This window comes from Trichomycterus rosablanca, chromosome 9, assembly GCF_030014385.1.
Source record: "Trichomycterus rosablanca isolate fTriRos1 chromosome 9, fTriRos1.hap1, whole genome shotgun sequence".
Classification (NCBI taxonomy): Eukaryota; Metazoa; Chordata; class Actinopteri; order Siluriformes; family Trichomycteridae; genus Trichomycterus; species Trichomycterus rosablanca.
The window spans coordinates 30,922,874-30,945,139 of NC_085996.1; the positions used below are offsets into that span (position 1 = coordinate 30,922,874).

Below are 22,266 nucleotides of genomic sequence, written 5' to 3' on the forward strand. Positions count from 1 at the left end.
CATTCTCTGGATTATGGACTAATTGCACCTAAGATCATAAACATTCCTTTTAAACAGAAGCCTCTTAGATCTCTTACACCTCCACTGCTTCACTCCAAGGTTGCCTGTCTGTGCTCAACTCTATTATTTATGGACAGCATATTAAAAATGCTGTTATCCTTAAAAGATAATTACTCATGTAATCATCCAGTATTTTTTACATTGGCATAAGTACTTAAGCATATAGTAATATATCAAGTATGATTTATCTTTGTTTTTTTTAAAACATGCATTCAAACTGTTTTTCAAATGTGTTTAACAACATGTGAATATATTGTGTATTTTCAGCTTTAGCGTATATGTACATAATGTTAATGTATAAATTGCAAGCCTTCTTTCAGTACCTGTAAGATGTACTGCATGTAAATTCCTTGATCTTGAGCTTGTAATACTAGATCTAAAACTGAGCCCTCAACCTCTTCTTGACCATGCAGTGCCCCCTCTGGTAGATGCCTGGATATCTGCAGCATCATTGCATGGTATCGCCTCAACTCCTGGTAGAACCTCTGTAAGCACAGTCATTACACATCCATAAACAAACAAATAATCTGGAGGAAATGTAACCAGATAAAGTCTTACAAAATATGACTGGTTATTTTATAATACGTACAGCTGTACGCAAAAAGATCAAAATACAGTTATTGTTTATTTTTTGAAGTAAAATGGAGAGTCTCTATAGCAGGATATTTAAAAAATAATTATTATTTTCCATTTGCACCCAATAACCTACATGTATTCATCCATAATGACAAAAATATGTTTTTAGTTTTTTTAATACTGTAATACAAAAATCATTCATAATTTACAGAACTATTCAAACCCTTTTAAGGAGGCACTCACAACTGTGATCAGGTGCATCTTATTTGCTTTAATTATCCTTGAAATGTATAATAGAAGGCCGCCTGTTGCTATTTGATAGTTATGTTTTGAAAAGACACACACCTGGATTTGTAGTCCTACGATTTACAATGCATTGTCAGTACAAAAAACAAGCCATGAAGTCCAAAAAGCTGTCTGTATAACTCAGCAAATTGTGGCAAGAAATAGAAAGAATCTGTATCTAAAATGCTCCCAGGACTTCAGTGGCTTCAATCATTTTGAAATGGAAGAAGCTTGGCACAACCTTGAACCTAAGTTGGCTGTCTGGGCAAATCATGCTTGTGGGCAATAATGACCTTGGTCATGGAGGTAAAAAAAAGAACACAATGGTCACTCCTGAACCTAAACCTGCCAAGAGCCTGATGGAAAGACAACCATCACTGCAAAACTCCATAAATCAGGTCTTTATGGCAGAGTGGCAATTGTGGAGTGAAAGACATATGATGGCGCACTAGACCTTAATGAAAAGCGTAATGAAAAAAACAGCAAGCACTAGGTCTGGTGAAAAATAGGCACTGAGCTGAGCACCACTTGGCTATCCTCATCCCTACTGTGAAATATGGTGGTGGCAGCAACATGCTGTGGAGGTGCTTCTCAGTGGCAGGGACAGGAAAAGTGATGAGAACTAAGGGACAGACAAATGCAGCCAAATACAGGAACGTTCTTGAAACAGACTTCCAAAAGAAATACAAACTCAGACTGTGGTGGCAGTTCATCTTTAACAACCAAAACGACACTGAAGTGGCTTTGGAGCAAGTCCAGACTTACACCCCATCAAACATCAATGGAGAAACTTGAAAATGGCAGATCACATACAAAAACTGGGAAAAATGACAATCTGCAGGATCTTCTCTTTAACTCTTGTGTTTAAAGGACACTACCAGAAAAATGAAGAACTAACCAAAATGTCTAGTTTTAAGGGGTGTCCAAAATTTTTAAGTCAAGTTTGATAGATGTCTGTGTTTACCTTGTGTTCATTGAGCAGGCTCTGAAGCTGGCTGCAGCTGAGCGCATCAGTGCTTTGGCTGCTTCGTAGCCGTTCAAAGCCCAACTCCAGCAGATTTCTCTGTCCCTGTAGAATATTTTGAGAGCAGCGGTGTAGCACTGAACCGTCTCCTTCCACAACCTTTTGTTCTCTCATGAACCTCCACACACTGTAAAAAACAGTCTGAGAATACAACATAAAAAGAGTGATTAGTCTCAGTTATTGTAACTGATTAATATTTTATATAAAAAGACATTTTTATTTTATAATGACTGATTTATTTGTCGCTTTGGAAAGTGGAAAAAAAGTACCTGTCGGAGACTGGAGAGATTCTGAATGAGGGAGGTTGATTCCTGTTTTTGAGGCTCCTTGGCCAACACAGATATTGGGCTTTCAAGCAACTGTTCTCCAGCCTTTATAACATGAGGTACAACATACATTAAAGAAATAGTTTAGTGAAGTTTTCTTGTTTTTCCATGGAGCTTCAAGGCTGTGGTTAAAAAGTAATAGAAAACTGCCTTATTAACCCTTTGATGCACAAGCTAAGCAAACCCCTTCTAATGCACAACATGGTTAAAAAATGACCCATATTAATCCATTCAAGAATATTTTCATATGCACATTTGTCAGTTATTCATGTATTTGCTGTCTTAGCTAATAAAAGCTATCTATACTAGAATATGTAAACAGCTTGCAAGCAAATAGTATTGGACATATTCAAGATTCAAGAGCCTAATCTTTGGTCTTTCAAAAGATCAGTAAATATGTTTTTGACTACAAACACTTACAAATGTCAGTAGTTTCTGTCAAATTCCATAGTAAATACATAAGGGTCATTTTTGACCCATGTTGTGCATTAGAAGGGTAGTGATACAAAAAAGATTTTTATTAAAAAAGCAAAAAAAATATAAAACTGAAATAAGGATTTGTGATGATCAAAAACAAGTTAATTGAAAAATTCATTGAAGCTTGAATGACGAAATTAATTTATTGCAAAGATATAGAAAATAAAAACTCAGTTGGGTCACTTTTGACCTAGGTTGTGCATCAAAGGGTTAAAAGTCTTTCACATAAATACAATGTTTGCCTGCATAATTATGTAAATGTGCACCCACACTGGACATAATGTTGAGAAACTCTCCACTAGCCTTAGTTTGATTCTTTACTAGACACCTAAAGGTAAATTAGTGCTGAAAAGCTGAATGAATAATAAAAATGTTACAAAATTATTCATGTTTCATAAAAACAGCAGACTGGGAACTAAAGATCAAATATAGATGCCTAAGGCACTTTAAACTTAGAATCTGAATCTAGCAAATGACTCGTGTTTGCAACAAACTATTAGGAATTAAGAATTTTACTGCTATATATTTGTGTGTATCATTTATTAATGCTCAATTTTTAATTTTTAAACGAGATATGTTAACCACATCTCAAAACACAAAAGGAGCAGAATGCAAACAAAAAATAGTCACTGCTTGAGAGAGTTAAAAGAATCCAAATACACTGATCAGCCATAACATTAAAACCACCTCCTTGTTTCTACACTCACTGTCCATTTTATCAGCTCCACTTACCATATAGAAGCACTTTATAGTACAATTACTGACTGTAGTCTATCTTTTTCTCTGCATGCTTTGTTAGCCCCATTTCATGCTGTTCTTCAATGGTCAGGACTCTCCCAGGACCACTACAAAGTAGGTATTATTTGAGTGGTGGATCATTCTCAGCACTGCAGTGACACTGACATGGTGGTGGTGTGTTAGTGTGTGTTGTGCTGGTATGAGTGGACCAGACACAGCAATGCCGATGGAGTTTTAAACACCTTACTGTCACTGCTGGACTGAGAATAGTCCACCAACCAAAAATATCCAGCCAACAGCGCCCCGTGGGCAGCATCCTGTGACCACTGATGAAGGTCTAGAAGATGACCAACTCAAACAGCAGCAATAGATGAGCGATCGTCTCTGACATTACATCTACAAGGTGGACCAACTAGGTAGGAGTGTTTAATAGAGTGGACAGTGAGTGGACCTGGTATTTAAAAACTCCATCAGCGCTGTTGTGTCTGATCCACTCATACCAGCACAACACACACTAACACACCACCACCATGTCAGTGTCACTGCAGTGCTGAGAATGATCCACCACCTAAATAATACCTGCTCCGTGGGGGTCCTGACCATTGAAGAACAGGGTATTGAGGAATAAGAGTCTGCTAAATGGCGAAAATGTAAATGGGGGGCTAAAAAGGCTATGCTTAAATTCACATTTAATATGAGATAAAATAACCTTTCATTAAAGTAAATTACAATTTTGATTGTTTAAATCAATAACAATCAAACAAATTTCAATTATTTTCAATAGCTGATCACTGGACTGGATGACAATCAAATGCAGGGCATTACAGATCAACCTTTAGTGTAAAAATATTAAAATTTGCATGTTTAATTAGTATGATTAACTAAATTTGTGTTAGGAGGACAACTCAAACTTTTTGTTTTATAACTCAAAACCCAAAATACTACAGATTCTTGTGAGGTACAAACCTGAAGCTGTGGAGTATGACCCAACTCCCTGCTCAACACCTCCTCCTGAGATGCTACTGCTTTCTGAACAGAAGATACGCAGGCAGTGATTTGCTCCAGACAGTGAGAGGCCTCAGATTTCTCCGGACTGAACGCTCCAGTGAACTGTGATCCCATATTGCATATGACACTGGCTATAGAAGTCAGCTGTGAAGACATACACTGAGAGAAGGAGAGTGAGATAAAACAACAGTAACACATGTGTTAATGATTATTGGGAAAAATCTAATATCAGCTATTATTATAGGTAAAATTACTTGAAGGTTGTTACCTGCAGATTTAGCATTCGGAGCTGGCTAGCCTCTCTGTTCATCTCTGCTGGAGAGTGAAGTGTATATGTGATCCTGGAGAGTGTGTGACTTAGATGAGACAAGGCCTCACACAGCCATGATTGCAGTACGGCAGCCTGAAGGAAATGACCATACGAATCATGAGATGTGAAAAGACACAGGAAGCCTACCAGCCAGGTGAATGGACAAAATCCTTAACAGGAAATATAATGTCTGATATGTTATTAAAGGCATACTGTCCTATGAAACCTATCCAACCAAAACCTTCATTTATAATGATGGCCTAAGATCAGTAATTATACAGGAGTTTTCAACCTGTGGACTTGAGTTCACAGAGGCCAACAACACAAAGGTGCAGCCCACACTTCTGTAGTTTAGGTTTATTATTCTTATACATTTTCTTATTTGTGTATTTTGTGTGACTTTATATTTATGCTTGGAATTGAATGGGTGGGTAGATGAGTAGGTGGGTAGGTAGTTAGGTAGGTAGGTAGATAGGTAGGTCAATAGATAGATAGATAGATACAGTGCCTTGCAAAAGTATTCAGCCCCCTTGAACTTTTCAACCTTTTGCCACATTTCAGGCTTCAAACATAACGATATGAAATTGTAATTTTTTGTGAAGAATCAACAACAAGTGGGACACAATCGTGAAGTAGAACGAAATTTATTGGATATTTTAAACTTTTTTTAGAAATAAAAAACTGAAAAGTGGGGCGTGCAATATTATTCAGCCCCCTTGCGTTAATACTTTGTAGCGCCACCTTTTGCTGCGATTACAGCTGCAAGTCGCTTGGGGTATGTCTCTATCAGTTTTGCACATCGAGAGACAGAAATTTTTGCCCATTCTTCCTTGCAAAACAGCTCGAGCTCAGTGAGGTTGGATGGAGAGCGTTTGTGAACAGCAGTTTTCAGCTCTTTCCACAGATTCTCGATGGGATTCAGGTCTGGACTTTGACTTGGCCATTCTAACACCTGGATACGTTTATTTGTGAACCATTCCATTGTAGATTTTGCTTTATGTTTTGGATCATTGTCTTGTTGGAAGGTAAATCTCCGTCCCAGTCTCAGGTCTTTTGCAGACTGCAACAGGTTTTCTTCCAGAATGGTCCTGTATTTGGCTCCATCCATCTTCCCATCAATTTTAACCATCTTCCCTGTCCCTGCTGAAGAAAAGCAGGCCCAAACCATGATGCTGCCACCACCATGTTTGACAGTGGGGATGGTGTGTTCAGGGTGATGAGCTGTGTTGCTTTTACGCCAAACATAACGTTTTGCATTGTGGCCAAAAAGTTCGATTTTGGTTTCATCTGACCAGAGCACCTTCTTCCACATGTTTGGTGTGTCTCCCAGGTGACTTTTTATAGATATCTTTGAGAAATGGCTTTCTTCTTGCCACTCTTCCATAAAGGCCAGATTTGTGCAGTGTACGACTGATTGTGTCCTATGGACAGAGTCTCCCACCTCAGCTGTAGATCTCTGCAGTTCATTCAGAGTGATCATGGGCCTCTTGGCTGCATCTCTGATCAGTCTTCTCCTTGTTTGAGCTGAAAGTTTAGAGGGACGGCCGGGTCTTGGTAGATCAGTGGTCTGATACTCCTTCCATTTCAATATGATCGCTTGCACAGTGCTCCTTGAGATGTTTAAAGCTTGGGAAATCTTTTTGTATCCAAATCCGGCTTTAAACTTCTCCACAACAGTATCTCGGACCTGCCTGGTGTGTTCCTTGGTCTTCATGATGCTCTCTGTGCTTTAAACAGAACTCTGAGACTGTCACAGAGCAGGTGCATTTATACGGAGACTTGATTACACACAGGTGGATTCCATCAGTCATTTAGGTCAACTTTGGATCATTCAGAGATCCTCACTGAACTTCTGGAGTGAGTTTGCTGCACTGAAAGTAAAGGGGCTGAATAATATTGCACGCCCCACTTTTTAGTTTTTTATTTCTAAAAAAAGTTTCAAATATCCAATAAATTTCATTCTACTTCACGATTGTGTCCCACTTGTTGTTGATTCTTCACAAAAAATTACAATTTCATATCGTTATGTTTGAAGCCTGAAATGTGGCAAAAGGTTGAAAAGTTCAAGGGGCTGAATACTTTTGCAAGGCACTGTAGATAGATAGATAGATAGATAGATAGATAGATAGATAGATAGATAGATAGATAGATAGATAGATAGATAGATAGATAGGGTGAGCTTTATGGACCATGGCCAAAATTTAGTCAACACCTGACCATAACCTTGTTGGACATCCTCACAGCTATAAACACATCCACCCCTCTGTGAAGGCTTTCTACAAGATTTTATTGTGTGTCTGTGAAAACGTGTGCCCATACTATTGTTGCCACTAGCTGGATGTGTCTTATATAATTGATTTTATACACCTGTTAATAAAGGCAGTGGCAGAAACACCCAAATTAATTAATCAGAAGGGCTGACACTTTTTGGAGTTTAATTTTACCACATCCACTGCACAACTATTCCAAGGTATGGACAATGTATGGCAAATGCTTAAAGCTGTGTGTGGAGGAAAGTTTTAATAAAGTTGTGATATATAAAATATTTTAAGTGTTCTGTGATAGAAGTGAGATAGAAACCTCCTATGATGAAGACAGATTTATATCTGTAGACCTCTATAATAAATCTTTGTCAATCTATGTGAAATATCCCTGAACTAGATTAATTAAAAGTCGATTTATTTACTACTTGATTTCCCACATAACCTGAAAAAGCCTCTTTCGAAAAATAGAAATTACATTTTAAAACAAATGTCTGAGACTCCTCTGTTTATCTGTTTAACTGATTCTTAGTTCTGTTGTGGGACAGAAGTCAAACTCACTGGAGTTCCCATCCTAAGTGCATTGAGGTAAATGCACCAAAGTCGCTCATAATGTCCATTCATTTCCTGAGTAACAGATGATCCAGCATCACCCCCTTCTTTATCTACAGGTAAAGTTTTCACCTGGACAGAGCAAAACATAAATAAAATTGTTAAAGCACAACAGCATATAGATCATAAAGGCTCTGGATACATGTGTTTAAAATGTGGTATAGATGTAAAAACAGAATACGTTACAATTAAATATCCACAAACTGCAGCTGCTATAAGAGCTTAAATGTGTCAGGCTTAGGTTTGTTTGTTTGTTTATTTATTTATTAGGATTTTAATGTCATGTTTTACACTCTTTGGTTAAGGGGTAGTTACTTATTACACAAGGTTATATCGAACATAGTCATGGACAATTTTGTATCTCCAATTCACCTCACTTGCATGTCTCTGGACTGTGGGAGAAAACCGGAGCACCCGGAGGAAACTGACGCAGACATGGGGAGAACATTCCTGGGGATTGAACCCAGGACCTTCTTGCTGTGAGTGCTACCCAATTAGCCACCGTCTGGCTTAGGTGTTTAATTTAATAAAACTGAAATTCAAATTGCACCTGGTATCACCTTTTATTTGGACCCTGTATAAGATGTGTAGTTTAAAATGTGTGAAATGGTAAAACAATAGTGAACCAGACAATCAGAAAACTAAACACCCTGAACTGAAACCAGAAGAATGACTTTCTACTTGCAATGCAATCTTTTCTTCCTTGCAAAGTTAGCATTTGCATATGCATCAGGGAGACAGGAACACATTTCATCCTACAATGTGTGTAAACTGTGCATTTAAATTGGTGGTTTAGTTTTACACTTTTTTATACAGTTTTATATTTTATAACGTTTTTCATGTAACAAATTACACCTAAAATATAGTACAAACAGATTAACACTATCTAGCCAACAGCAGCATTTTATAGTTGACACCAACCTCTGATCTAGTGCTTAATGAGTTCAGCAGAAGCTCCAGTCTGGAGTGAAGTTCGCTCCAGGTCTCTTCAATCAGCACCTGCTGCTCAGGGACACTGCAACTTCCTCCACTGGATCTGGACACAAAAATGATTGATTTTAAAGTAGCTGATTTCTCAGTAGTCCTTCTTCCTTTAAGGAACTGTAAAAGTAATAGTGCACTCATGTGATTTTCTTAGTAGAAAAAGTAATTCAGTCTCTGAAGAGGAATAGAACATTGTCCTACTCGGCATGCGTTCTAAACTGAGTCCGCTCCTCCTGCTCCAGATCAGAGCTACTGCTATGGCGAGCGATGGCCTCCATCAGATCTCTTTGCTCCTTCATCTCACTCTGCACCTCCTGCTGGGGAAAGAAGAAAAATAACAAGTTGCACCATTTTAAATGCACTATTACACGATCTAGCAACTAATGCCAAAATAATCTCAGGCAAGGGTGTGAGAATGCCACAAACAGATACAGCGCAACCCTTTATTAAATGATCTTTCCTAAAGGTTCTTACCACAGTTCTCTGTTAGACACCAACCAAACCTTGTACTTTGTTATATATACTGTAGTTCATATATATAGTCCAAATAATATAAATAAATATTACTAAATTATAAAATACACTGATCAGGCATAACATTATGACCACCTTCCTAATATTGTGTTGTTCCCCCTTTTGGTGCCAAAACATCTAATAGCTGGTTGTTCCTCCCTTTCGGCCGATTCTTTGTTTTATTTCTGCTACATTGGTGGGTTCTCAAGCATGAACTATCTAAGGTCTTGCTACAGAATCTAAATAGGATTTAGGAAAGGATTTTGTCACTTCAAAACCTTCATTTGAACAATTCAGAGATGGAGTTGCTGATGTGCTTTAGATCTGTCCTGCTGTGTAACCCAACTGCACTTACATTTTAGGTCAGAAACTGGCAGGTCTTTAGGAGTTATTGTATGTGCATGGTTCAGACAAATATATGACAAATTGTTCAGGTCCTGCAGAAACAAGGAGCCCAACAGGGGCAACTTGGCAGAGGTGGTGCTTAAACCAGTACCCTTCTGATCACTAGTCCAGTACCTTAAGCACTAAACAACCAGTGCCTGTTTATAGCCTGTTTTATTCTTATTTCTTTATCAACAAGAGTAATCTCAGAAAATACACGTATTAATTTATTCAAAAGTTTTGTGTCCTAGAAAATCTTTAGATTATTATTATTCCTTAGATTATTTCTTACATTTGTAATTTTTAAGACTGTAGGTAATTTTTTGTGATTTTACTGCTACTATTTTTTTACTGCTGCTACTACCTCTTTTGGAGAGATGCCATACAAAATTTCATTGTACCTGTGTATAGTGACAATAAAGATTATATTCTATTCTATTTTATTCTAAATGCTGGAGCTGACTGCATTTAAATAGAAAATTGTTTTTGGTTATATTGGTACATTTTAACATACATTTGATAAATCAGATGATAAACCAAAGGTGCGGCTCAGTATAAATGTTAATGCAGCAGAATAAAATACTAATTTACCAGTGTTGTGTCCTCTGAAGGAACAGTATTTCTGTCTGGATGGGACAGCAACAATGAAGGTAGTGTAGTCTCTAACTTGTAGCTCAAGCCTTTTGGCTGTTGGTCCTTGCTAACAACTGTGCTTTCCATTGCTTCTTTCTCCTCAGTAATGATGGCTTTGGCCTCTTTAAATTGGTCCTTAAAAACTGGTACAGCTGTTACAACAGATGTAACTGTCTCTTCTGGTTTTATTGTATGTGTGTGTGTCTTTATTTCAGGTGTCTCCACTGTTTCTGTATGTTTTAAGTCCTTGAGTGTTTCCTCAGTTATTATACTTTGCATTTCACTTGGTAAGTTAGACGGCACCTCAAGATCAACTCTCTCTGATATTAAAGTCTCAACAGGCCGGACCGTTGTGGTCAGTACAGAAATGCTATCAGGACCAACTGATCTGCTGTCTGTGGTAACTGTAGGTAAACTGTCTTTGTCACATTTATCCATTGCTTTCAAAGGCACTGACTCCATCTGCTTTGCAGTTGGGTCAGCCAGCACAAGTGTTAATGTTTCAAGAGCTTGAGTAGTTGGGGCAGGAACAGAACCAGCATATTCAACTGCTGAGCTAGCTGCTGAGCTAGGTTTGTCCTTAACAACAAATGAAGGCTTTACAGTAGATGTTACAATCTCCTCGGATTTTCCTCTCCCCGTTGAGGTCAGTACAGTAATGCAATCAGGACCAACTGATCTGCTGTCTGTGGTAACTGTAGGTAAAGTGTCTTTGTCACATTCATCCATTGCTTTCAAAGGCACTGACTTCATCTGCTTCTCAGTTCCTTTAGGAGATGATTCCTGTAGATTGGAATGGGAAGATTAAATGATTTAATGAGAACATCACTAAGCATTAAAACTCTGCATAGTTAAAAACAATTCTGTAAAGAAAAGACAATCAACCCCAGACCAATTCCAAAATGTTTACAGACCTGGAAAAAAGATAAATACCATCAACTTTCATCTGAAGACTTTAAATACAGTAAAACTACTTACCTTTCTTTGACAGTTTAAAATAATGTTATTTTTCTTTAAAACATGCCCACAATAATTATCTAATATACGTGCAAAACCATTATAACCCTCAAAATAATTAATTTACTTTTAGACTCCATGAACAGTAGTTTTGACTTTGTTCCTTTCACACCTAGGGCAGTGGTACTCAACTTTTAATTAAAAATCAAGTTAGATGTTTAAATCTGACATTTTTAATTACTAGTACATAATTAAAGTGTAACTGGTTTTGGGTGCTCAAATCTGGTTCAACAATCTAAGTTTGACATCTAAATCTGACTAAGCTACTCACTGCAAAACTCACATTTTTAACTACATTTTCTGTTGTTTTACCAAGAGGTGGTTCTGATGGAAACCTGTTTACCAACAATTCTGCTCCTGCCAGATGTGACGGAAACCTGGCGTGTTTGCACCAAGAATGTCAAGAACTCACTACAGACTTTATTACAGACTGGACTGAATGATAACTGTTAATATTAATTTTTTTAGCCAGTTATAACTTTCAGTTTAATTTAATTTTGTGTTTGTATGATTGGTTTAAATCCAGTATCCTCCAGGCCATCCAAGAAGGATGGGTCCCTGCTGAGCCTGGTTCCTCTCAAGGTGTCTTCCTGTAATTTTAAGGGAGTTTTTCCTTGCCACTGTCGCCCTCGGCTTGCTCAACAGGGGTTTTTGTATCTGTTGGTCCTGGATTCTGTAAAGTTGCTTTGAGACAATGTCTATTGTAAAAAGCGCTATATAAATAAAGTTGACTTGACTTTTTTAATTACTAGTACATAATTAAACTGTATAGATTAAGATAACTGGTTTGATTTTTTGTCATTACAATTTTTAGAAAATCATTATTTCTGAATGACACGGAATAAAATACCTCTGCCCTAGGGTATACATCTGTACAAGCAAACACAATAAATTCAAATGTCATCCATCACCATGAGGAAAACCCAGGATTTTTTAATATATGAGAAAGATAGTTGTTGACCTGCACAGTTAGTTAATAAATAAAAGTACACATGCTGTTAAATAATGATAAAATAACAATACAAGCAAAGGACGCATGATAATATTGCCCCTAAGCATAGTAAGAAGAATGGCAAAGAAAGCCAAGAAGAACCTAAATTCTTCATAAAGGTGAGCTGAGCAGCTGAATCACCAAGCAGTTGTTTTAGAAAGTCACATATTTGTTGACTTTGTGACCATTATGCAACAGATGGCATTAATTGCAAGAATGAAGAACATAATATGAATTTACCAGTGATGTATTCTCTTCAGTAACTGTGTCTGGGTCAGCCAGCACAAGTGTTAATGTTTCAAGAGGTTGAGTAGTTGGGGCATGAACAGAACCAGCATCTTCAACTGCTGAGCTAGCTGCTGAGCTAGATTTGTCCTTAACAACAAATGAAGGCTTTACAGCAGATGTTACAATCTCCTCAGATTTTAGTGCATCTTTTCCTGCCTCTTCTTTAGGTTCCTTTGTCGGTTCTGCATCTTTAATAGCTGTGAGCATTTTCTTTGTTTCTTTATTGTCTGTTTTGGATGATGTGTTAGGTTGCACTGCAGAAAATTTTTCAAGAAGCTGAGTAGCTGTGGAATGTATATAACCAGAAAACCTGTCAATGAACCTGGGCCTGGAGGTGGACTTTTTTAATTGGTCAGTTAATGTCCCCTGAAGGTCTGACTTAGAACTTGCATCATCGGTGTCCTTGTCTTTTGCAATGAATACAGCCTGTACAGCAGCTGTCGCTGTATCCTCTACTGTCTGTCCTTTAGTCTCCTCAATTTGTTTTGTACCTCTGATGTCTGTAGGCGTTTTATCAATTTCTTTTTTGCTCATTTTAGTTTCAACCAATGCAGGCATTGCAGCAGATGTCTCTATCTCCTCTAGTTGTAGCGCATCCTTTGGTGTCTCCTTCATGGTTAAAATCTCCTGAAGATCTGACTCAGTTGTCATACTCTGGGTGTCTTCAACTTTAACACCTGAAGTGGACTCCTCCACTTGGTCAGTTAATGTCACCTGAATGTCGGACTCAGTTTTCACATTAATGGCATCCTCATTTTTCACAACCTCACCAGGTTTTACAGTAATTGGCTCTGTCTTCTCTGTTTGTGAAGTGTCTTTTGGTGTTTCTCCCTCTAGCTTCTTAATTGTTTCTGAATGTCTGCCATCCTTAAGCATCTCCTCAGATTTTTTGATGCGCATTTTGGCTTGTATGTTAACCGTCACCTCAGACTCTTCTGTCACTGCTGCTGTTTCAGTAGGTTGGTTAGTTGTAGTTGCAGTTTCAACAACTGACTTCATCCAAGATGACTCCTTAACTTGGTCAGTTTTCTGAAGGTCTAGGTCAGTCCTTTGCTTCACAGTGTCACTGCCTTTAGCTATCAATCTAGGCTGCATAGTGGATGTCTCATTCTCTTCTGGTTTTAGCACATCTTCTGTCTTACATTCTACTGAACTTGAATCCTTGGTGTCCTTGTCTTTAGCAATAAATACTGCCTGTACAGCAGCTTTCTCTGTATCCTCTACTGTCTGTCCTTTAGTCTCCTCAATTCGTTCTGCATCTCTGATGTCTGTAGGTGTTTCATCAATTTCTTTTTTGCTCATTTTAGTTTCAACCAATCCAGGCACTGCATCAGATGTCTCTATCTCCTCTAGTTGTAGTGCATCCTTTGGTGTCTCTTTTTCTAGCTCTTTACTCGTTTCTCTATCTTTGATGTCCTTGGCTGACTTAGCTTCTTGATCACTTTTTTCAGGCAGTATGGTCAACAGCTCAGGTGTTTCTGTCAATGATGTTGACAGTTTAAATGGTTGGATAGTTGTAGAAACAACAGAACTATCATCTTCAGCAACTGACCTAGGTTGGAAAGATGACTCTTGGTAACTCGATGTCTCCAAAAGGTCTGAATCCTCTTTCACAGTTTCAATGTCTTTAGCAATTAATCCAGACTTTACACTTGATGTCCCCATTTTCTTACTGCCCAGCACATCTTTTGGTGTCTTTGCTGTAGACTTCTTAAATGTTTCTTTCTTTCTGGTGACTTTGAGTGTTTCCTGAGTTGGCAAATCCGCTTCTAGAGGATGAGAAGCTGTGGCTGGAGCAGATATAGCAACTTCAGATATTGTGTCAGGTCCAGAAACAGTCACCTTGACGGTTAACATCTTCTGAAGATCTGACTCAGTTGTCATACTCTGGGTGTCTTCAACTTTAGCACCTGAAGTGGTCTCTTCCACTTGGTCAGTTAATGTCACCTGAATGTCGGACTCAGCTTTCACATTAATGGCATCCTCATTTTTCACAGCCTCACCAGGTTTTACAGTAATTGGCTCTGTCTTCTCTGGTTGCAATGCGTCTTTTGGTGTCTCTCCCTCTAGCTTCTTAATTGTTTCTGAATGTCTGCCATCCTTAAGCATCTCCTCAGATTTTTTGATGCTCATTTTGGCTTGTTTGTTAACTGTTACCTCAGACTCTTCTGTCACTGCTGCTGTTTGAGTAGGTTGGCTAGTTGTAGTTGCAGTTTCAACAACTGAAATTATCCAAGATGACTCCTTAACTTGGTCAGTTTTCTGAAGGTCTAGGTCAGTCCTTTGCTTCACAGTGTCACTGCCTTTAGCTATCAATCTAGGCTGCATAGTGGATGTCTCATTCTCTTCTGGTTTTAGCACATCTTCTGTCTTACATTCTACTGAACTTGAATCCTTGGTGTCCTTGTCTTTAGCAATAAATACTGCCTGTACAGCAGCTGTCTCTGTATCTTTTACTGTCTGTCCTTTAGTCTCCTCAATTCGTTCTGCATCTCTGATGTCTGTAGGTGTTTCATCAATTTCTTTTTTGCTCATTTTAGTTTCAACCAATCCAGGCACTGCAGCAGATGTCTCTATCTCCTCTAGTTGTAGTGCATCCTTTGGTGTCTCTTTTTCTAGCTCTTTACTCGTTTCTCTATCTTTGATGTCCTTGGCTGACTTAGCTTCTTGATCACTTTTTTCAGGCAGTATGGTCAACAGCTCAGGTGTTTCTGTCAATGATGTTGACAGTTTAAATGGTTGGATAGTTGTAGAAACAACAGAACTATCATCTTCAGCAACTGACCTAGGTTGGAAAGATGACTCACTTGATGTCTCCAAAAGGTCTGAATCCTCTTTCACAGTTTCAATGTCTTTAGCAATTAATCCAGACTTTACACTTGATGTCCCCATTTTCTCAATGCTCAGCACATCCTTTGGCGTCTCTGTAGACTTCTTAAATGTTTCCTTCTTTCTGGTAACTTTGAGTGTTTCCTGAGTTGGAATATCAGCTTCTAGAAGATGAGAAGCTGTGGCTGGAGCAGATATAGCAACTTCAGATATTGTGTCAGGTCCAGAAACAGTCGCCTCCATGGTTAACATCTCCTGAAGATCTGACTCAGTTGTCATACTCTGGGTGTCTTTAACTTTAGCACCTGAAGTGGACTCCTCCACTTGGTCAGTTAATGTCACCTGAATGTCAGACTCAGCTTTCACATTCATGGCATCCTCATTTTTCACAACCTCACCAGGTTTTACAGTAATTGGCTTCATCTTCTCTGGTTGCAATGTGTCTTTTGGTGTCTCTCCCTCCAGCTTCTTAATTGTTTCTAAATTTCTGTCATCTTTGGACATCTCCTCAGATTTTCTGATAATCATTTTGGCTTGTTTGTTAACTGTCACCTCAGACTCTTCTGTCACTGCTGCTGTTTCAGTAGGTTGGTTAGTTGTAGTTTCAAAAACTGACTTCATCCAAGATGACTCCTTAACTTGGTCAGTTTTCTGAAGGTCTGTGTCAGTCCTCTGCTGCACAGTGTCACTGTCTTTAGCAATGAATACAGGCTGTACAGCAGCTGTCTCTGTATCCTCTACTGTCTGTCCTTTAGTCTCCTCAATTCGTTCTGCATCTCTGATGTCTGTAGGTGTTTCATCAATTTCAACCAATCCAGGCACTGCAGCAGATGTCTCTATCTCCTCTAGTTGTAGCGCATCCTTTGGTGTCTCTCTTTCTAGCTCTTTACTTGTTTCTCCATCTTTGATGTCCTTGGCTGACTTAGCTTCTTGATCACTTATTTCAGGCAGTATGGTCAACAGCTCAGGTGTTTCTGTCAATGATGTTGACAGTTTAAATGGTTGGATATTTGCAGAAACAACAGAATTATCATCTTCAGCAACTGACCTAGGTTGGAAAGATGACTCACTTGATGTCTCCAAATGGTCTGAATCCTTTTTCACAGTTTCAACGTCTTTAGCAATGAATCCAGACTTTACAGTTGATGTCCCCATTTTCTTACTGCCCAGCACATCTTTTGGTGTCTTTGCTGTAGACTTCTTAAATGTTTCTTTCTTTCTGGTGACTTTAAGTGTTTCCTGAGTTGGCAAATCCGCTTCTAGAGGATGAGAAGCTGTGGCTGGAGCAGATATAGCAACTTCAGATATTGTGTCAGGTCCAGAAACAGTCACCTTGACGGTTAACATCTTCTGAAGATCTGACTCAGTTGCCATACTCTGGGTGTCTTCAACTTTAGCACCTGAAGTGGTCTCTTCCACTTGGTCAGTTAATGTCACCTGAATGTCGGACTCAGCTTTCACATTAATGGCATCCTCATTTTTCACAGCCTCACCAGGTTTTACAGTAATTGGCTCTGTCTTCTCTGGTTGCAATGCGTCTTTTGGTGTCTCTCCCTCTAGCTTCTTAATTGTTTCTGAATGTCTGCCATCCTTAAGCATCTCCTCAGATTTTTTGATGCTCATTTTGGCTTGTTTGTTAACTGTTACCTCAGACTCTTCTGTCACTGCTGCTGTTTGAGTAGGTTGGCTAGTTGTAGTTGCAGTTTCAACAACTGAAATTATCCAAGATGACTCCTTAACTTGGTCAGTTTTCTGAAGGTCTGTGTCAGTCCTCTGCTTCACAGTGTCACTGCCTTTAGCTATCAATCTAGGCTGCATAGTGGATGTCTCATTCTCTTCTGGTTTTAGCACATCTTCTGTCTTACATTCTACTGAACTTGCATCCTTGGTGTCCTTGTCTTTAGCAATGAATACTGCCTGTACAGCAGCTGTCTCTGTATCTTTTACTGTCTGTCCTTTAGTCTCCTCAATTCGTTCTGCATCTCTGATGTCTGTAGGTGTTTCATCAATTTCTTTTTTGCTCATTTCAGTTTCAACCAATCCAGGCACTGCAGCAGATGTCTCTATCTCCTCTAGTTGAAGTGCATCCTTTGGTGTCTCTTTTTCTAGCTCTTTACTCGTTTCTCTATCTTTGATGTCCTTGGCTGACTTAGCTTCTTGATCACTTTTTTCAGGCAGTATGGTCAACAGCTCAGGTGTTTCTGTCAATGATGTTGACAGTTTAAATGGTTGGATAGTTGTAGAAACAACAGAACTATCATCTTCAGCAACTGACCTAGGTTGGAAAGATGACTCACTTGATGTCTCCAAAAGGTCTGAATCCTCTTTCACAGTTTCAATGTCTTTAGCAATTAATCCAGACTTTACAGATGAGGTCCCCATTTTCTTACTGCCCAGCACATCTTTTGGTGTCTTTGCTGTAGACTTCTTAAATGTTTCTTTCTTTCTGGTGACTTTGAGTGTTTTCTGAGTTGGCATATCAGTTTCTAGTGGATGAGAATCTGTGGCAGGAGCAGATATAGCAACTTCAGATATTGTGTCAGGTCCGAAAATAGTCTCCTTTATGGTTAACATCTCCTGAAGATCTGATCCAGTTGTCATACTCTGGGTGTCTTCAACTTTAGCACCTGAAGTGGTCTCTTCCACTTGGCCAGTTAATGTCACCTGAATGTCAGACTCAGCTTTCACATTAATGGCATCCTCCTTTTTCACAACCAAACCAGGTTTTACAGTAATTGTCTCTGTCTGCTCTGGTTGTAAAGTGTCTTTTGGTGTCTCTCCCTCCAGCTTCTTAATTGTTTCTGAATTTCTGTCATCCTTGAGCATCTCCTCAGATGTCTGATTCTCTTCTGGTTTTAGCACATCTTCTGTCTTACATTCTACTGAACTTGAATCCTTGGTGTTCTTGTCTTTAGCAATGAATACTGCCTGTACAGCAGCTGTCTCTGTATCCTCTACTGTCTGTTTTTTAGTCTCCTCAATTCGTTCTGCATCTCTGATGTCTCTAGGTGTTTCATCAATTTCTTTTTTGCTCATTTTAGTTTCAACCAATCCAGGCACTGCAGCAGATGTCTCTATTCTCTCTAGTTGTAGCGCATCCTTTGGTGTCTCTCTTTCTAGCTCTTTACTCGTTTCTCCATCTTTGATGTCCTTGGCTGACTTAGCTTCTTGATCACTTATTTCAGGTTGTGGTGCATCCGTTTGTGTCTCTCTCTCAAGCTCCTTAACTGTTTCTGCATCTCTGATGTCATTGAACCTTTCTTTAGTTTCATCATCAGTCATTTTCGTTGATGTCTCTCTCTCCTCTGGTTTTACCTGGACTGCAGGCTCTACTGTCATTGATGTTACTGTTTTAAGAGAAAGGGTAGAAGGAACAGAACTATCATCCACAACAGTGGAGCTGGGTTTGGAAGTGAACTTTTCCAGTTGGTCAGTAATCGTTTTATCATTTATGTCTGAACCAGTTGTCAATCCAAACTGTGATGCTGATATCCTAATCTCCTCTTGTGTTTTAACATCTTCTGGCTCTTCCTTTTCTGCACCTTTGATGTCCTCAAGTGCTTTCTTAGTTTCTTTGTCACGCACTTCAGTTAAAATGTCATCTTGCACCACTGTCTCTTCTGTTACTGCTTTTAATGTTTCAAGAGTTTGGCTAGTTGTGGCATCATCTTGTGACACCAAGCCACACTTTATAATAGTCTCTGTGACCTTTGTTTGTAATGCGTCAGTTGGTTTCTTCCCTTCTGGCTTCTTAATTTCATCTGCATCTTTGACATCACTGACCATTTCCAGACTTTCTTGATCACTTATTTTTGTTGGCATGGTAATCTGCACCTTAGGCTCATTTGTTACTGCTGTTGATCTTTCAGTAGATTCAGTAGCTCTGCCAGAAACAACATCTTTAACTTCAGAGACAGGCAAAAGCCAGGAAGAGGATCCTTCCACTTGGTCAATCAATTCAGGTTTTTCAGCAGATGTCTTTGTCTCCTCTTGCTGTAATTCGTCATTTGGTGTCTTTTCCTTTGACTTTGTGGTTTCTGCATGTGTGCTGTCCACAAGCATCGCTGGTGATATTGTTTCGATAGGTAGGGTAGTTGTGGCAGAAACAGAATCAGCCTCCCCAAGAGTGATGCTAGGCATGAAAGTAGTCTCCTTCACTTGATCAGGTAATGTCACTTGAAGGTCTGACTCAGTCCTGACATTTATGGTATCCTTGTCTTCAACTACTACTTCAGCAACCTCAACAGTGAAGCTAGGCCTGCAAGATAATTCCCCCACTTGATCAGTTGTCTCCTGTAAGTCTAAATCAGTCCTCTCCTTTACAGTGTCTTCATTTGTTACTGCTGTTGATATTTCAGTAGATTGGGTAGCTGTGCCAGAAACAACATATTTAACTTCAGAGACAGGCAAAAGCCAGGAAGATGATTCTTCCACTTGGTCAATCAATTCAGGTTTTTCAGAAGATGTCTTTGTCTCCTCTTGCTGTAAATCATCATTTGGTGTCTTTTCTTCTGACTTTGTGGTTTCTGCATGTGTGGTGTCCACAAGCATCACTGGTGATATTGTTTTGATAGGTAAAGTAGTTGTGGCAGAAACAGAATCAGCCTCCCCAAGAGTGATGCTAGGCATGAAAGTAGTCTCCTTCACTTGATCAGGTAATGTCACTTGAAGGTCTGACTCAGTCCTGACATTTATGGTATCTTTGGCTTTAGCAGCTACTTTAGCAACCCCAACAGTGAAGCTAGGCCTGTAAGATAATTCCTCCACTTGATCAGCAGTCTCTTGAAAGTCCAAATCAGTTCTCTCCTTTACAGTGTCTTCATTTGTTACTGCTGTTGATATTTCAGTAGATTGTGTAGCTGTGCCAGAAACAACATATTTAACTTCAGAGACAGGCAAAAGCCAGGAAGAGGATCCTTCCACTTGGTCAATCAATTCAGGTTTTTCAGCAGATGTCTTTGTCTTCTCTTGCTGTAATTCGTCATTTGGTGTCCTTTCTTCTGACTTTGTGGTTTCTGCATGTGTGCTGTCCACAAGCGTCACTGGTGATATTGTTTCGATAGGTAGGGTAGTTGTGGCAAAAACCGAATCAGCCTCTCCAAGAGTGATGCTAGGCATGAAAGTGGTGTCCTTTACTTGATCAGGTAATGTCACTTGAAGGTCTGACTCAGTCCTGGCATTTATGTTATCCTTGTCTTCAACTACTACTTCAGCAACCCCAACAGTGAAGCTAGGCCTGCAAGATAGTTCCTCCACTTGATCAGTTGTCTCCTGTAAGTCTTTTGTTGTCTCTTCATTAGGCTCCTCTATTGTATGTGCATCTGTGAGCATTTCTTCTGTTTCTTCATTGCTTGTTTTAGTTAGTAAGTTTAGTTGCTCCTCATGCTCTACTGTCTGTGTGGTGATTGTTTTAATAGGTTGAGTAATTGTGGCAGAAACAGAACTAGCATTCTTATCTTTCACAATCAACCCAGGCAATATAGCAGGTAGGTCTTTATTCTCCTTCTTTAGTGTATCTTCTTTTAGCTCCTCACCTGTTTTCACAACTCTGATGTCCTTAATAGTTTCCACATCATTAATGGGGGTATATGTTGAAGTGGGCTCTTTTAGCTGGTCAGTTTCCATCTTCTGAAGACATGACTCCATCTCCAAATTTAAAGTGTCATCGTTTGTAGCATCCAATCCAGGCTTTATAGCAGATGTCTCTTTAATATCTGGCTTCAGATCATCTTTTGTTTGTTCATCATCATGCACCTTTATCGTTTTTTCAGGTCTATAGCCTATGAGGATTTCTTCAGTTTCTTTTTTGCTTATTTTAGTTGCCATGTTAAGTTGCACCACAGGCTCTACAACCACCGCTGCTATTGTTTTAAGAGGGTGGGTAATTGTTAAAGGAACAGAAACAGCTTCTTCAACAACAGAGCCAAGTCTGGAATTGGACTCCATTCGGTTAGTTAATGTCATCTCAATGTCTGATTCAGTCTTTACATTCATGTCTGCCTCATCTTTAGTGACAAATAGATCATCATTAGAGCTCGACATCTCAGTAGTAAACATCTGAAGATCTGCCTTTGTCATCAAACTGTCATCGAATGTGTTATCGTTTTTAGCTACTGATTCAGGCTGTATAGTGGATGTCTCTGTATCCCCTCGCTTTGGAACTTCTTGTGATGTCTCTGCATTAGGCTCCTCTACTGTTTCTGCATATGTAAGTGTTTGTTCAGTTTCTTTATTGTTTAAAGTTGGTATGTTTAGTTGCACTATAGGCTCTACTGTTCCTGCAGAAACAGAATCAGCATCCTTAAGTATTGCATGCAATCCAGACTTCACAAATGCCTCTGTCTTCACTGGCTTCTTTGGTGTCTCAACATTTAGTTCCTTAATTGTTTTTGCATGTTTGATGTCCTTAAGCATTTCCTCAGTTTCTTTACTCCTTATGTCAGTTGGTATATTACCCTGCAACTCATTATCAACAAAGCCAAGTGTAGAAGGAGACTCTTTATTTTCTTTCTCTCTCAGATCAGCATCTTCATCGACTGACCTTCTTTCTTTTGTGCTGGAAATATGCTGCATAGATAAAGTAACATTAGTCTGGGTTATCAAGGGCACACATTCCATAGGCCTTTTTATTTCTTTGAGAGATAATTCCTGCACATGGCATAAAAAAATGTAATATGTGTTGGGGACAAGAAAGGATTGCACATCACCAAAACACAAAATATCAGCAGCTGTGCAATTCACATTACGTCAGCTGAAAATAATTTAACTTACTGTGGTGATAGACACTTGGGTCTGGGTAGAAGCACCGATTTCAGCATATTCTACATCCAACATTGTCTCTTCTTGGTCCTGGTTCACATAGAAAAAATAGAATATATAGGTCGAAATATAGACACAAATTGTCCAAATTGGACATTGTCTCCGACCAAACTTGGTTAATACTTGGTGCA

The 22,266-nt window shown here is 39.0% G+C and overlaps 1 protein-coding gene across 8 annotated transcripts in view; it reads right to left on the reverse strand.

The window, feature by feature from the left end:
- LOC134320690 (mucin-3B) overlaps positions 1-22,266 on the reverse strand; it is a 140,309-nt gene that overhangs the window by 66,921 nt on the left and 51,122 nt on the right. For 6 of the 8 annotated variants that reach the window (XM_063002227.1, XM_063002223.1, XM_063002226.1 and 3 more), the window contains 11 exons: positions 22,088-22,165; positions 12,440-21,883; positions 10,150-10,974; positions 8,863-8,978; positions 8,599-8,713; positions 7,627-7,749; positions 4,763-4,897; positions 4,453-4,653; positions 2,215-2,316; positions 1,886-2,086; positions 384-545 (listed from right to left, as the gene is read on the reverse strand). In XM_063002227.1, the coding sequence (XP_062858297.1) occupies positions 384-545; positions 1,886-2,086; positions 2,215-2,316; positions 4,453-4,653; positions 4,763-4,897; positions 7,627-7,749; positions 8,599-8,713; positions 8,863-8,978; positions 10,150-10,974; positions 12,440-21,883; positions 22,088-22,165 (11,502 nt within the window). The remainder of the gene's footprint in view (positions 1-383; positions 546-1,885; positions 2,087-2,214; positions 2,317-4,452; positions 4,654-4,762; positions 4,898-7,626; positions 7,750-8,598; positions 8,714-8,862; positions 8,979-10,149; positions 10,975-12,439; positions 21,884-22,087; positions 22,166-22,266) is intronic. The other 2 variants (XM_063002222.1, XM_063002228.1) reach the window with 2 other exon arrangements.